The sequence below is a fragment of the Pseudoliparis swirei genome, chromosome 6 (genome assembly GCF_029220125.1).
Source record: "Pseudoliparis swirei isolate HS2019 ecotype Mariana Trench chromosome 6, NWPU_hadal_v1, whole genome shotgun sequence".
NCBI lineage: Eukaryota > Metazoa > Chordata > Actinopteri > Perciformes > Liparidae > Pseudoliparis > Pseudoliparis swirei.
The window spans coordinates 23,381,181-23,398,570 of record NC_079393.1 but is presented as its reverse complement, the minus strand read 5'-3'; the positions used below and the strand labels follow the sequence as shown (position 1 = coordinate 23,398,570).

Sequence of the window (17,390 nt, the reverse complement as noted above, 5' to 3'; positions counted from 1 at the left end):
GTCAGAAGTGTCACGTTTAGACCAGTTCTTTCTTTGTAAATGTGGGACAGTCTTTCTTACTCCCTCCCACTATGTTCCACCACATTTCTCATACACGCACACACACACACCACACCAACACACACACACACACACTCACACAAACCTGTTCAAAGTCTCAGACCCACACACACTCTCTTTCTAAAGACCCCACCTGTGAGAGAAATACAGATACTATTTTAACGGGAACCTTTATTTTTACTTGCGGGAAAACTCCACCCACACTTATCAGGGGAGGGGCCAAACATACAAAATGGTAGCTGAGAAGTCCTACAACATTACACTCTGCAGATACATACGACTTTTACAGTATAATTTATTTATTTTGACACTATACATAAACATAACTAAACTTTACTTTCAATACAAATCCTTATGACTCATTTGGCTTGATTTTGAGTGAGCGGGTCAATATGACGCTGAACAGCACAGGTGTCTCATCTCTATTTATCTACATCACCCCATGAAAAAAAAAAGTTTAAAATGCAAATAAAACTTTGAAGAAAATACATGTTATGGTAAACTAACTCAATTTATATCTACATTTTTCTTATATACTTAAAAAAATAGTTTGAACATGTATTTTTCATTAAAACAAGCAAGTTCTCCTAATTTAACTCTGATCTATGGAGGGGTGAATAACATTATACTGCAGACTGATTTAATTGTTTAGTAATGGTGTTGGTGATTTTTTGGTTTCTGACAACTTTTGGATGATTCAACATTCACCGGGTCACTTTGACCATAACAAACAAACTCAACAGGAGGGTTAAGTTAACGTAAAACCATGACCTTTAAAGAATAAACCCAGCATGTATTTATTTTATTATTATCAATTACCACTTTCACATTTAATTTAATCAACTTTACCCTGTTCCTCTTCAGTGTCAGCCACAGCATCGCATCCACAACTGGAGCTCTGATGCTGGTCAGATGTTTGACCGTCAGCCAGCGAGTCACCTCACTGGATCTCAGGTACAATTTGTTTTTAGATTCTTTTTTTTAGTATCAATTAATATGAAAAATTACATAAAATTGGAATTCTATACGTTCTTTCCGATAATTTCTTTAGAGTCTGTCAATGATAAGATTTTGCTGAATAACCTCTTCTTTAGGCCTCAGGCTGCGTCCTTCATCCAGTTTGACAGTGTGAAAGAAGAACAAGCCAGCTGCAGGTCGGTGATCACTAATTGTAATTATTTTGAGTCCACCGTGTGCTGGTAGAGAACCGTGTTTGCTTTTCAGATTAATCATTCAGTGAATCCCTCGTCCAACCATCCATTGTACAGACAGGATATCAAATCGAGCTTCTTATTTGCAGCGAATTTACATTTTCTCAACCAGGAAATAGGAGACGACATTCTCTTTTATTTTAGTGTTTCAGATAAAAATACACGGCCGGCTTTACATTTCACTTTCTAAACTGCGAAACTGAACGTTTTAAAGCAGCACACGTAATGCCAACCACCGAGAGTCACCAAAAAGAAGACATTGCCGAAAGATCATCTGGAAATAATTGATGTTCTTGTTATGAAATGTTAGTTTGAAGGTCATCAGGTGCCCTGAGAGAAAATTAGGAAAATAAAAGGTTTGAATGTGCGAACACACTGCAACTGTCTCAACATGTCTCACAGGTTAACTCATTGCAGCCTGAAGGGTGACACCTTGGAGAGACTGATGGAGATACTCCAGCGGGGTCCTCAACTGTCGGTCCTGGAGTACGTACACAAACCCAGATACACAAATACTTCCATGAGTACCGGTACCAGTGGTGTGAATGCTAGCTTGTTTTTTCTTTTCACTGAAGTTTATCTTGTAACCAACTGGGAGATGAGGGAGTGAAGCGTGTTGTGGATTCTCTACAAGGGCTTCAAATCACCAGCTATGTAAAGTAAGAGACATTTTGTGAAATTTTGATTTGGACCATTTTTTGTTCTGTATTTTTTGTGCCCGTTTGTTTGAAAGATAAAGACAGAACATTCACTAAATCCCTGTTGTATACCTTTAGTAAATCCCTGGCCGCTAGACCTGTGGCTCCAAAATAATACAAAGAAAATAATTATACAGCCATCATATGATTATTATTTACACCTATTTATATTTTTTCAAAATATGCCGATATATTGTTTTCAGATGTTTTTCTTTTATCCTTAAAAATGAAAATGGGATTTAACAACAAAGGTCACCCACATTGTGTATTTAGAGAATGTTTGACAGTAATATGTCATATTTGATAGCTTGAGCAACAATGGCCTGACGCAGCAGGGGATGACGGACGTGGCCCACACACTGAGCACCTGTAACAGCGTCTCTGGTGTAGAAGTCAGGTAGGTCTGTGCATTGTGGGAATGAGTGAACAGCGGACTGAGAAGAAGAAAAAAAGAGATGAATTGTGGAAAGTAAGTAACTTAAAGTACTCTTCCCTGTCTTTCTCTCTGTCCATGAACTCCAACGTCTGGTGGTAGTTTGGGAGCAGAGGAGAAGTGCCTCGTCTGATTCACGCAGCATGGTGGTAGTGTGAAAACACTGAGGTAGGATGAGAGTCCATCATTACAAGTGTACAAGTAACGAGTCACTGCAGAGGCTTTCCATTTGATTGATGAAGAGGCATTGTATTAGTCAGGTTATTACTATAGTAATATGAGGCACTGCATTAGTCGGTGTATTAGTATATTAGTATGAGGCACTGCATTAGTCAGTTTATTAGTTTATTAGTATGAGGCACTGCATTAGTCAGTTTATTAGTTTATTAGTATGAGGCACTGTATTAGTCAGTTTATTAGTTTATTAGTATGAGGCACTGCATTAGTCAGTTTATTAGTTTATTAGTATGAGGCACTGCATTAGTCAGTTTATTAGTTTATTAGTATGAGGCACTGTATTAGTCAGTTTATTAGTATGAGGCACTGCATTAGTCAGTTTATTAGTTTATTAGTATGAGGCACTGCATTAGTCAGTTTATTAGTTTATTAGTATGAGGCACTGTATTAGTCAGTTTATTAGTTTATTAGTATGAGGCACTGCATTAGTCAGTTTATTAGTTTATTAGTATGAGGCACTGCATTAGTCAGTTTATTAGTTTATTAGTATGAGGCACTGTATTAGTCAGTTTATTAGTATGAGGCACTGCATTAGTCAGTTTATTAGTTTATTAGTATGAGGCATTGCATTAGTCAGTTTATTAGTTTATTAGTATGAGGCACTGTATTAGTCAGTTTATTAGTTTATTAGTATGATACACTGTATTAGTCAGTCTATTAGTTTATTAGTATGAGGCACTGCATTAGTCAGTTTATTAGTTTATTAGTATGAGGCACTGCATTAGTCAGTTTATTAGTATATTAGTATGAGGCACTGCATTAGTCAGTTTATTAGTATATTAGTATGAGGCACTGTATTAGTCAGTTTATTAGTATATTAGTATGAGGCACTGCATTAGTCAGTTTATTAGTATATTAGTATGAGGCACTGCATTAGTCAGTTTATTAGTTTATTAGTATGAGGCACTGCATTAGTCAGTTTATTAGTATATTAGTATGAGGCACTGCATTAGTCAGTTTATTAGTATATTAGTATGAGGCACTATTGGTCAGTTTATTAGTATATTAGTATGAGGCACTGTATTGGTCAGTTCATTAGTATATTAGTATGAGGCACTGTATTGGTCAGTTTATTAGTATATTAGTATGAGGCACTGCATTAGTCAGTTTATTAGTATATTAGTATGAGGCACTGTATTGGTCAGTTCATTAGTATATTAGTATGAGGCACTATTGGTCAGTTTATTAGTATATTAGTATGAGGCACTGTATTAGTCAGTTTATTAGTATATTAGTATGAGGCACTGCATTAGTCAGTTTATTAGTATATTAATATGAGGCACTGCATTAGTCAGTTTATTAGTATATTAGTATGAGGCACTGTATTAGTCAGTTTATTAGTATATTAATATGAGGCACTGCATTAGTCAGTTTATTAGTATATTAATATGAGGCACTGCATTAGTCGATGTATTAGTATATTAGTATGAGGCACTGCATTAGTCAGTTTATTAGTATATTAATATGAGGCACTGCATTAGTCAGTTTATTAGTATATTAATATGAGGCACTGCATTAGTCGATGTATTAGTATATTAGTATGAGGCACTGCATTAGTCAGTTTATTAGTATATTAGTATGAGGCACTGCATTAGTCAGTTTATTAGTATATTAATATGAGGCACTGCATTAGTCAGTTTATTAGTATATTAGTATGAGGCACTGCATTAGTCAGTTTATTAGTATATTAATATGAGGCACTGCATTAGTCAGTTTATTAGTATATTAATATGAGGCACTGCATTAGTCAGTTTATTGGTATATTAGTATGAGGCACTGTATTACTCGAGTGGGTAGTGGAGGGCACACGCCCTGTTTGGCGAGTCCTTTGAAAGAAAAGAGTAATGTTTTCTCCAAAGTAAAGTTACTGTTGTGTCAAAGTGGTCTTGAGAGCACACAGAGCGTCTTCACTTCCCCGTCTGACGCATGACTAAACATGTTGACCCTTGTCTGTTGGCTCCCACACGTTCAGCTGCTGCCCCTGGCCACAGCGGGACGATGCTTTCCTCCTGCGCTAGTACGCCTCTCCAAACTCGGGGCGTGCAAACAGCTGCTGGATGAAAACCTCATAAATCCTCGCTTAAAAAAAAGAAGAAAATCATAATTTCCCAAAATGTTCTGAAACATTGCTGCACGGCATTTGAGATGTTCTTCAACCCGTTCAACAGAACTCATTTCTACACGTTAAAATGAAAACTCTTCCCAGTTTGAACCTGAATATGTTTTACGTACATCTGAGGTAGCAGGTTTCTTTCTTTATCCGTGATCTGAAAAGGTTTATTAACGGATTCAGTGCACGTTGCATTCATCTGATAGGCAGCGCACACCTTTGAGAAGTCTTCAAGCGTTGTTTGACTCCTTGTCCTCCAGGGTCAGAGACAGTCGTTTGGAACGCGTCCATCTGGTCCGACTAGCAGAGATCGTGTCTATCAGTTCCGGTCCAACCCAACTAGAGTAAGTTCAGCTCCCTCTTCAGAACGTTTTCTACTGCTGCTCTCATTTTATGAAGAGCGTCAGCTTTAAAGGGCTTTCAGAAATACACGTTATTTCTTTCCTATGAAACCCATCTGAAAAAAAGAATTACCGGACTTGTCGGCTGGTTATTTTGATCGGAGAGAACCTTTTTGTTATTGACATTTTCGTGACACATTTTTTTTTACTATTATTAATTATGAACTTGTTTTATATGAATATAATATCTTAGTAGGACATCCACTGATGTACGTGTCTCAGGTCCTCCAGTTGACTTTACGGCTCTGAGGTTCGTCCACAGGTTCAAAAACAACTCGCTGCAGTCGGGTTGGATTGAAGACTTTGTGACGCTGTTGAGCAGAAGTCACAGAGCATTCAGCGTCAGGTAGGAATTCAGTGTTTGTGTTTATGGAGATTATTTCTTCAAGCAGGAGAGCAAGTTGCAGCTGTAAACCCTCTGTCATCATTTTGGCTTTGCTTTTCCTCAGCATACAATTCATAATGTGTCTTAGTCTCTCTGCTTCTGCCTCAATAGCTGAACGGACTTTTGTCTTTATTTATTTATTCGCACAATAAAAGAAAAACAGTACAAATGTAACATTATTTAAAGACACAGAAATGAGTGCAGGTGAGAAAAGAAACCTAAAAGGTTCATTCAAGGTTCTCACCTAAAGTATTAAACAAGAATAAAGTTAAACGGGGAAAATCAAACATGAGACACGACAAACAATGACCTCGTCCTGTGGTCCAGTGGATTGAAACATCAACATATATATCGATAACAATACATGTCATCAACAAATACAAAACACTATGTACATGATGGCTCAGTCTTCATCCCCCAGGCTGGCCCTTGATCTATGTTTGAAGTCACTGAGTGAAGATGAGGAGTTAGCAATGAGAATGTGAGTCAGAGTCAAGAGCCTCTGTGTTTAATGAAGAACCGGTTATGAGTGGTACAGCTGAAGGGAGGATGGAGATTATCAGATTGTCTAGTGTTGTAATCATGAACTTGTGAGTTGGTCAATTAATTGTGTAATTGTTTAAAATGCTGAGCTGCAGCACACTCTCTCTCGTTCTTGCCAGTATTGAGCAGTGGCGGGCCGTCAGGGCCAGCAAGGCCTTCTCTGCTGGCCTAAACATCATCAGAATATATATTTTTTTCTAAATATATTTCCCCACAAATATGTATTCAATTATTTCCCAGAGTAAGAGTTATTCTCTTAATTTCATAGCGTTCCTCTTGGTTTTGATTGATTGATTGATTGATATATTTATTTGTCGTTTGCCAGAGTACAGGTACAAAAGCATCGAAATTACAAGAAAGGGTGGATGAAAGATTACAGCATAACATGAGGGAAGAAGGCGAGAAAAAACACCAACCCCCCGACTATGCCCCGAGAGGGGTACAGTGTGGGAGCAGGAAAAAAACACCTTAGCACATAAGCACATACATTTTAGACATGACTTGCAACGAGTAGGAAGGGGAGGGGAGGTAATCCAACAACTGGGTGATCTAAGCCCATCCATTGGGGGCAGAAGGTAACCAGCACCGACAAGCAGCCAGCCGGTCCGGCGCCAACACAGCAGCGCCAGCCACAGCCCCGTCCGGTCACACTGGGGGTAAAAAGCAGGCGAAGGCGTGGGATGGGGGGAGGGGGGTAGTGAATGCAAATCAGTATTATTGAAAGTTCGTGTGTGCGTGTTCTGGTATGTCGTCCTCCCCCAGGCCACAACAGACAAAGTTCTCAGTCCGCAAGATGGTCGTTGCCATGGAGATAGCCTTGAAAGGTCCTGGGGAGAAAACAACCACAGGTGTCTGTGGATAGGGGGAAGGGAATGAGAGAGATTCTCACTTCAGTGATCTTCGGGGGAGTTGTTGTTCCAGTAACGGCCTTGGCCAAGGCCCGTCCTGTTAAGGGAGCCGAAAGCAGATAAGGTTGAGATTTGGAGGGCTGGTCTTTATGTTAGATCTTTTATCCAATCATATTCAGCCATCGTGTGTTGCCAGGGGGCTAACATCTGCCCTTAGGCCTTCAGAATCAACATTGAAGGCGCTGGTAGCTTCAAGTGAATGGGAATGACGATGTTGTGTCAACCAATCAGCTTTAGAGTTGGCTCCTCTAGGCCTTCTCGAAGGCCCCGGAAGCGGCACAGGAGCCAGCTAGCAGGCGGAGTGCTGCAGGTCTTTTGATTGGATTACCAATATTGAGAGGCGGGTCCTATGGGCAGGTAGATGCAAAACCTCAGAACTAGGAAACTGAATTTGATAAAGGAATTAATTCGCGGACTACAAAGCTGTTTTTTCAACCCACAATGGCGGAAGGAGGAGAAGATGTCGATTTGGTCGAGCATATACTTGAAATCTGCTTTGGGTGCGACAATGCCCTGTTTAGTGAACAAACGAGTGCAAGTGACTTTTTTTCTTCTTTTTCTCCGTCCCGATGCGCACATTCTGCAGCGGGCGAGACTGAGAGCCGAGAGAAATGACATGCTGTTGTGTAGATACGATCAACATCAGACGGCTGTTTAGTTTAATAAATGAACAAAGACGTGCTATAGAGAAAATGACGGGGGCGGGCCAATTTTTTTTAATGTCATGCGATCTACCAATACTACGCCGCGATCGACGTATTGAGCCCTGGTCAAGAGCCATGGCATCATAATGATAGTAATAAGAGGTGGATTAATTCGGGTGGGACTGTGTAGGACCTCACTGAAGGCCCAGGCCCCAGGCCCACGGCCCGCCACTGGTATTGAGGAACGTTGGATCCGATCTGAGGAAGCTGTGACTCTGCTGTGCCGCTGTCTGGACGTCAGCAGCAACATACGCACGATCAGGTCAGATGATGCAAATGAGTTTACACACATTGGGAATAAAACACGTGTTCAAGCTCACGTCAAAAGACCCACATCACCATACGTGTGTGTTTGCACGTTTAAATACCGGTGTATTCCTGTAACGCTGTCTGCATTCACCTGGCAGGGTTCACCACACCACGCTACATCTGTCTTTGGAGAAGTCCACTGAACACAGGTGATATGTTTAGGTTGCACATTTAAATAAAGTACACTCCAACTCCAAAATATGTGTAACGTACACTACCGTTCAAAAGTTTGGGGTCACTTAGAAATGTCTTTATTTTTCAAAGGAAAGCACTGTTTTTTCAATAAAGATAACATTAATCAAAAATACACACAATAATAATCATTTTTATTTTATATAGCGCTTCTCAAGACACTCGAAGTCGCTTTACAGTTCAGAGTCCAGTAGTCATACACACAGAGTCATACCGGTGGTGGTAAGCTACATCAGTAGCCACAGCTGCCCTGGGGCAGACTGACAGAAGCGTGGCAGCCAATCTGCGCCTACGGCCCCTCCGACCACCACCAACATTCATTCACATCCATACGAACCGGGGTGAGGCTGCGGTGCATGTTTTTATGATGGTGGGGGAAACCGGAGTACCCGGAGGAAACCCACGCAGGCACAAGGAGAACATGCAAACTCCACACAGAAAGGACCTGGAATGACCGGGACGACCAGGATTCGAACCCAGGGCCTTCTTGCTGTGAGGCGACAGTGCTAACCACTGCTTTACCACATTGTTAATGTGGTAAATGACTATTCTAGGTGGAAACGTCTGGTTTCTCATGAAATATCTCCAGAGGTATATACAGGACTGTCTCAGAAAATTAGAATATTGTGATGAAGTTCTTTATTTTCTGTAATGCAATTCAAAAAACAAAAATGTCATGCATTCTGGATTCATTACAAATCAACTGAAATATTGCAAGCCTTTTATTCTTTTAATATTGCTGATTATGGCTTACAGCTCAAGAAAACTCAAATATCCTATCTCTAAATATTAGAATATCATGAAAAAGTATACTAGTAGGGTATTAAACAAATCACTTGAATTGTCTAATTAACTCGAAACACCTGCAAGGGTTTCCTGAGCCTTGACAAACACTCAGCTGTTATAAATCTTTTTTTTAACTTGGTCTGAGGAAATATTAAAATTTTATGAGATAGGATTTTAGAGTTTTCTTAAGCTGTAAGCCATAATCAGCAATATTAAAAGAATAAAAGGCTTGCAATATTTCAGTTGATTTGTAATGAATCCAGAATGCATGACATTTTTGTTTTTTTAATTGCATTACAGAAAATAAAGAACTTTATCACAATATTCTAATTTTCTGAGACAGTCCTGTAGAGGCCCATTTCCATCAACTATCACTCCAGTGTTCTAATGGTACATTGTGTTTGCTAATCGCCTTAGAAGACTAATGTCTGATTAGAAAACCCTTGTGCAATTATGTTAGCACAGCTGAAAACAGTTGTGCTGGTGATATAAGCTATACAACTGGCCTTCCTTTGAGCTTGAAGTTTGAAGAACAAAATTAATACTTCAAATATTAATCATTATTTCTAACATTGTCAATGTCTTGACTATATTTTCTATTCAATTTTCAATTCATTTGATAAATAAAAGTGAGTTTTCATGGAAGACACAAAATTGTCTGGATGACCCCAAACTTTTGAACGGTAGTGGATATCGATTCTCGACTTGATTTATTAATAAATTATGTTTATGCAGAGTGACACGGTTCACATTCATCTTTTGAAGTTTTTCTGTACCTGACTTTAAGGATTTCAAGACGTCACAAACGGGAAACGTGAAGCACGAACACTGAGAATGGACTGTCAGGAAGCATCGTATACATGTCTTTGATCGGATTGATCTACATTGGACTTGTCTTTGTGTTTTTAGTGACGACTCCACAGATCTGACTCCACTAATGGCCACGGAGAAAATCGGGTACCTTTTTCTTTGACATGCTCTATACTTAACATCGGATAGCAAAGCCAAAACCTAGCGGTGATGCAGAACTGCATCCCAGTTCCACCTCTGTACTCGTGTACTCTCAACTGCATGGCAACTTGCTTTCAGAAAACATACATAATGTTGGTGCGTAATGCAATGTCCCTTCTGTCGCTCGAAAACAAATTAGGCAATGCCCAGTGAAGATATCCTTCCTCTGACATTAATTGTGGTCGTGCAGAAAACAAGATAAAAACTAGAATGGGCACTCGGTAGAGCGCATACCTTCGCATATCACAAGATTGGGCATTGAATTATGAACATTTTGGCATTAGTTGCATGCCAATTGGATAAAAATTGACCGTGCTGTGGTAAAAAGAAGATTTTGACCTTTTCATGACCTTGACCTTTGACCCGATTGATCCCAAAATCTAATCAAATGGTCCCCGGATAATAACCAATCATCCCACCAAATTTCATGCGATTCGGTTTAATACTTTTTGTGTTATGCGAGTAACACGCATACAAATAAATAAATATAAATAAATAAATAAATACACGGCGATCAAAACATAACCTTCCGCATTTTCAATGCGAAGGTAACAAGTTAATGCCAAAATGTTTACGGAATATAAAAGAGCCAAACTTGCTGTCCCAGTAGCTGATAACAGCAGGAAATAAATACTCACACAGAACTTTGTTGGCAGTTGTACAAGCCCTGGATGAAGTAAACACTCCTCTCCTCTCCTCTTCTCTCAGCCTCATAAACTGTGCAGTAGATGGGTATCACCTTGCCTCGATGAAGAGCGTCATCTCGAGGTCTCCTTTACTGACTGAGCTGGAGTTAGTGCTCTCTATTTTCTCTATGAATATAATATGCACAAGGCAGTTGCCAGGGAGACTTGTAAAACAAAAATGAATCACGTTTTCCTCTCATTATTTGCAGTTTCTCCCACAACAGCCTGGGCTTAGAGGGAGCTGAGGTTCTCTGTTCTGTCCTGCCCTGGCTGCCTAATCTCTCTTCTCTCAGGTGAGAGCTCTTGGTCACGTTGGACGCCATCATAAATGCCTGTTTTAAAGTTCTGGCCAAACAAAATACTTTTGCACTCTGCAGTATTGGTTCCAAAGAGGCTTCTGTGACTGTGGATGAGAAGCTGTCAGAGGCCCTGCTGCAGGCTGCAGCCATTCAGTGCTTAAAGTGAGCTACACACACACACACACACACACACACACACACACACACACACACACACACATGTGATGACCTGTCAGGAGCACAAAAACATTTAGGAACTGAATTTAAATCTCCATTGTCCCTCTCCCAGTCTGTCCGGTCATGCGATTAGTGACACAGGAGCCCAGATGATGAGCAGCATGTTGCCTCGCCTAAGATCACTCAAGTAAGAAATTAAGACATTTCCCACTTGGGGTGAATAAAGTCAAATCTAACCTGAGCATTTAACATTCAGCTTAACGATGCTTCTGATCTCATTAAGTATATAAACATCAGACAGCGTCACACTTGGACTTTTCCTCTCTAGTCTGTCTCACTGTGAGTGGTCAGCGTCCGGAGGGCTGCAGCTTATCAAAGCACTGGGAGAGTGTGTCAGTCTGGAGGGCCTTTGGTAAGACACACACACACACACACACACACAGGCAAATGAGTGAATGAGCGTGTGTCTGAATGTAGAGTGGCTTCTCTGATGTCGTACATGTTCCCGGTATGTCCGTGTGCTTCTGTTGACCGACACGTTGATGTGTTTCTGTTTGTGCCCTCAAGTCTGGACGGCTTGCTGGCTCAACGAGGAGAGCAGGACGTGCCTTGCACAAGCACTAAGGAAAATCAACTCTATACGCAGACTCAAGTAAGAAACACCACCGGGTCTACTGCAGCTTTCTCATTAGAACCTCTGGCCTTCATGGCGAAGGCTAATGGAGTACAATGCTGCCTGTTTACGGTTCAGTAAGTGTTTATCTAATATGTGCAGCGAAGCCCAGCGAGCTATTTCAGGCAGACGCCTTTACATCTGTTGCTGCTACGTGATACTGATGCACTTCACTCGCACATATTTTTAGATGGCTCTCTAAAAATCTGGTCTATTTATGATGTGGTGCTCCCACTGTAACTGCCAAAGCTCACTCTCACTGCTCATGTACTGCAACTCTTTTTTACCCACTTGTCATCGGCTTCACTTGGACCTCACAGATCGTTATGTGTTGTGTGAAGGGGGAGGAGGGGGGGATATTCTGATCCCACAATCCTCGCTTTCCCACAGGGAAATTACCAGTCTTTGTTCTCTCATAGTGCTAAGTTGTAAACTGCTGCACAATGATAAGCTGCAAAGTCAAAACAGAATGGACTGCAGGTGTCGATCCTGTTTGTACAGCATACATCATACTTACATGAATACACATCCTCCCCACATGAGCGGTATCAACTACGAGGTTGGAAATATTTCAATAATTTTAAAGAGCATTTCATTGCTCGGTTGAGCCGTACATTTGACCCTTTGTTTATGGATATTGTGTGTTTGTGTGTGTGTGTGTGCCAGGCTAAATGAGATTGCCACAGAAATAGGACCATCACAAGCAAACGGTGTGCTCAATGTCATCGCTGCTACGGAGGGACTCACACAAACTCAGGAGATAGAGTGAGCATGCATCACATGGGGAACTGAGTCATAAAAGGCATGTTGTTATTGTTGTTGTCAGAGATGTTGGATGTGTTTTTTTGTTTTGTTGGGTCAGGTTGGATGGCTGGAAGATGGCTGATAGAGGAATAGAAGAGCTGGCCAGAGTCCTACCTGTCTGGACGGAGCTCAGAAAGATCAGGTAGGCAGGAAGAGAAAAGATAATCCTTTATTCGTCCCGCAGTGGAAGGTCTTTTATATAATAAAAGGGTTGTAACTCTATGATGGGCCCTGACAGTGTCGGGTTTTATTATCAATAATGTGTTAATGTGTCACGTGTGCTCAGATTAGATGCATTCAAATTCAAATGTAATTAAATATAAATAATTAAATTACTCCTTTAAAAAAAAAATATATAAATATAATATATATATATAATATATATGATATAATCTTATTTTTAATTTTTAATAAAACATTAAAATAGTTCATGTATGGAGGTCATTACAGTGGTCAGCTATTCAAATGTTGTTTTGATTGCATAAGACACGACAGTGAACATTCTTGCATCATCCCAAACTAAGTAAGTGCAAGATTTATTCCTCATAAATCACGATGTGGTTGTCTGGGCGTGTGTTCTCGTGGACTTGTTTCTGGCGCAGCTGTTCCAATTCAAAAGTCCGCTTCTCGCCAAGAACGGTCGGAATGCCCGGATGTGACTTGATCCGCCCATTTTAACAGGTCTGCATCGGACAGCCAATATCCCAGAATGCATTTCACACCTGCTCGGGGGATCAGTGAGCCTCGCAGCTCCGGGCGGTCAGTCCTCAGTGTTGCCGCCGAGATCAGCCCGATCGCAGCAGCACTTTTTGAAAAGGATCCGCTGGCTGCAAAGCGATTAAACATGAAATATAATTTGGTTTTGGAGGATCTAATAAGCAATATTCAGTCTTGTTCACAGGTCACGTTAAATCAGTTTGGCTGAGGGTTAAGATTTATTATTTATAATTTTAATATAGCTTTAACGTTGAAATATAGCTGTATCTTTTTATTTTTAACTGAGTTGTTTGCAATAATATGTCTGTATATATACAGGACTGTCTCAGAAAATTAGAATATTGTGATAAAGTTCTTTATTTTCTGTAATGCAATTAAAAAAACAAAAATGTCATGCATTCTGGATTCATTACAAATCAACTGAAATATTGCAAGCCTTTTATTCTTTTAATATTTAATATTTTTTTATTGCATTACAGAAAATAAAGAACTTTATCACAATATTCTAATTTTCTGAGACAGTCCTGTATATATATATAGATCTGTATGTATATATATATACATATACATACATATATATATTATTATTAATTTTTTTAACACTATATACAATTATGTGTATATATACACACAATTAAAATGTATGTTCATTGTAGGTCTGAACAACAAAAGACCAAAAACAACGATCTTCATTCGTAAAAAAGATTACTCTTTTCTTAATCTGTTACTTCCTTAAATAACTTTAGTTATGGGTACAATTGAAGTGAGAGAGAGTTGATGAGAGGAAACACTTTGTATATAATTTATCTTCATGTCTATCCCATCATCATATTTAATATAATTTTAACCTGAAACTTTGAGCCTAAGAAAAAAATTTCAGTGCTGAAGAGAAACTATAATCATATTGTGGGTTACTTTAAAATGACGTCAAGATCAGAATAATTAATAAATAAGACGAACGAATACCACACACTGTGTATAAATACAACACAAAGTGTATAAATACCACACACTGTGTAAAATACCAGACAATGTGTATAAATACAACACAAAGTGTATAAATACCACACATTCTGTGTATAAATACCACACACTGTATAAATACCACACACTGTGTATAAATACCACACATACTGTGTATAAATACCACACACACTGTGTATAAATACCACACACACTGTAAAAATACCCCACACACTGTATAAATACTCGATGCAGTGTGTTTAACAGGTAACAGAATACAGAGAGAAAACGTCTCTGCTCTGACAGTGATGATAACTTTATCTTTATTAGTATAAGAAGTATTTAAACACCATTAAATCAACTAAAAACATTACACAATCATTTTTATAAATATTTTAAGTGGATTTTTATTAGAATGTTTGCTAGAAACCATCCGGACCAGAACCAGCTGTTAAATGATAGAAACAGACGTCGCTTCCTCATTTCTCTTAAAACATATTTCCTTGTTTCCTCTCTCCTTGTTTGGGGGAACAGGGAGAACAATTAAGAGACCAAGTCACTCATTAATATCTGGCCAATCCTTCTATAGAAATAGACCCTTGCATGTAATAAATAAGGAATAATACATAAATAATGATTCCTACATTTTCCAAGTATTGATTTTATATTGGGAGGAAATTACAATTAATCATCTGTCCACTAAACTGGACATCATGCATCACTGGCTATACTTCAAGTACGATGTATTATGACTCCTACTGTTGTAAGATGTTAATTCTGTTATTTATGTGATAAGAATGTAATTTGAAGTTTTTGGATAGTGGAGGAAATACCACCCCAAGTGAAGAGGATGCTAGTGGCAGTGATGAAGAGCGGCTGCCAGGAATAGGGGAACCTGATAGCTGTAGTGACGGTGGAGCCGAGGCTGCAGGGTTCTGCTGCGTGGTCACATTGAGCCCCGGGGGGTTTGCAATCATCATAAAAGATAGTCTCCACATTATAGAGACTAAAAACCATCGCATAAAAACACAATAATACGCTGTGAGCACAAACATGAAGGACGGTATGTTTAGACATCCGGAAGACGTCTTAGAGGAGCGAGAAAGACACGGCCCCCTTTAGTAAGTTGAACTCATTTCAAATTTCAAACCAAAAAAAATCAAGTGTTAGTTATGGGAACCATTTCTATCCCGCGATGATGAGCCCATCATGTAGAGGTGATGTTGATAAATAATAACAGTCATGAAAGACACACACACACAATATTATATGAAGATGATGCTTACACGTATCAGCTCTTGCTGTGTAAAATAATCTTCCTGAGGGGTGACACTTCTGATATAGTCTGTGTGGTCCACAGTTAATTTATTCCTGACAGCCACAATTGATAAGAATCAAAGGTTTCCATTGGATTCCATGGAAAATGCATGCGGGTCATTTAGGACCCACTTATGGAAGCTTGGGGTAGTAATACAAAAACTACAATTTCTTAAAATGTATAAAAGGTAAGTTAAAAATGTAAATGGAATTATATAAAAAACATGTTTTTTGAGGAATACCTGGAATATCAAATGATAAAAAAAATTCATTACGAAGATATTTCAAGAAAACAACCTCACCGGGTCATTTTTGACCCACTTATGCATCTAAGGGTTAAATGCTCCGCTGGCTCTGATGTCTCCGTAGCGGTTAAACAGAAATAATAATTGGGTTTTGGAGGATCTAACGAGCACAAAGAGTTTATTATTTATTCACAGATAACGTTAAATCAGTTTGACTGAGGGTTACGATTCATATCGTAATATTTAAATTTTAACGTTGAACTATAGTGCTGTATTTTTTGACCAAATTATTTGCAATTACATGTGTAATATAACTATATATACATACAAATATATATATATATACACACATATATATATACACAAATATATATGTATGTATATAACATATTTATATATATATATATAGCTGCACGGTGGTGTAGTGGCTAGCACTGTCGCCTCACAGCAAGAGGGCCGTGGGTTCAATTCCCGGTCGAGGTGGTCCTTCTGTGTGGAGTTTGCATGTTCTCCCCGTGGCAGCGTGGGTTCCCTCCGGGTTCTCCGGCTTCCTCCCACAGTCCAAAGACATGCCGTCAGGTTAATTGATCTCTAAATTGCCCATAGGTGTGAATGTAGAGTGAGTGGTTGTATGTCTCTATATGTGCCCTCGATGGACTGGCGGCCTGTCCAGGGTGTCCCCCGCCTTCGCCCTATGTCAGCTGGGATCGGCTCCAGTGCCCCCGCGACCCTAATGAGGATAAGCGGTATTGATAATGGATGGATATATATATATACATATTTATATCTAATCTAAATATTTATAAACAATATATATAAATGTTTTTCTTTTAAACACAATATATATACAATTATATGCGTATGATTATTTTATTTTGAATTGTGTGTATATAAATAAATAAATATATATTAATTTATATACACACAAACCCTGAAAAAAGCAGGGTTGTCATATTTTGTTTGACTGTAAAAAATAATTAACAGTGAATAATTGGAGTAAACTCACGAGCAAGCACAGCTGATGTGCCTACGTCTGGACTCCCAAGACCAGACTCCAAAAGAACACAAGTCTGTACTCAGTGTACTTTGAATTGAGAAACGGCTATTGCTTCATATCTTCTCCCGTTCCCCTAAATAAACCGTTATTCGTGCGTTTCTCTCATTTTACTGTGTGAACACGATGAGTCGGCGACTGTTGAGGAGATTTTCAATGTTTTTTCTTTCTATATTCACAGCAGTTATTCATGTAAACCCCAAAAAACGTGTTGGATGAAATTTGAACTTTGGTGATGTTTGTGTGAATGTGAGAACAGTTAAAGGAGACCGGGAACGATGAAGTAGGGTGGGGGGGGGGGGGGGGGGCAGGTAATAAAATCAATTGCCCTTTCCTTTGCTCCATATTATTGATATAGACATGGGCTGCACTAGTGACTGTAGTTGAACAATCTCAGGCATGCCTGTGTGAAGTGGGCATTATTGGACTGTTACCCCTACATATGTGCTTCCATCAGCAGCTCATTC

General features: G+C 39.2%; 1 protein-coding gene across 1 annotated transcript in view; it reads left to right on the top strand.

The window, feature by feature from the left end:
• nlrc5 (NLR family, CARD domain containing 5) overlaps positions 1–17,390 on the top strand; it is a 45,498-nt gene that overhangs the window by 23,934 nt on the left and 4,174 nt on the right. The window contains 20 exon segments of the mRNA XM_056416289.1: positions 925–1,014; positions 1,155–1,214; positions 1,674–1,757; positions 1,847–1,930; positions 2,277–2,366; positions 2,505–2,570; positions 5,010–5,093; positions 5,413–5,496; positions 7,218–7,224; positions 7,873–7,952; positions 8,098–8,147; positions 10,687–10,780; positions 10,884–10,967; positions 11,052–11,135; positions 11,263–11,337; positions 11,479–11,562; positions 11,718–11,730; positions 11,732–11,802; positions 12,490–12,588; positions 12,686–12,769. Of these exon segments, the coding sequence (XP_056272264.1) occupies positions 925–1,014; positions 1,155–1,214; positions 1,674–1,757; positions 1,847–1,930; positions 2,277–2,366; positions 2,505–2,570; positions 5,010–5,093; positions 5,413–5,496; positions 7,218–7,224; positions 7,873–7,952; positions 8,098–8,147; positions 10,687–10,780; positions 10,884–10,967; positions 11,052–11,135; positions 11,263–11,337; positions 11,479–11,562; positions 11,718–11,730; positions 11,732–11,802; positions 12,490–12,588; positions 12,686–12,769 (1,467 nt within the window).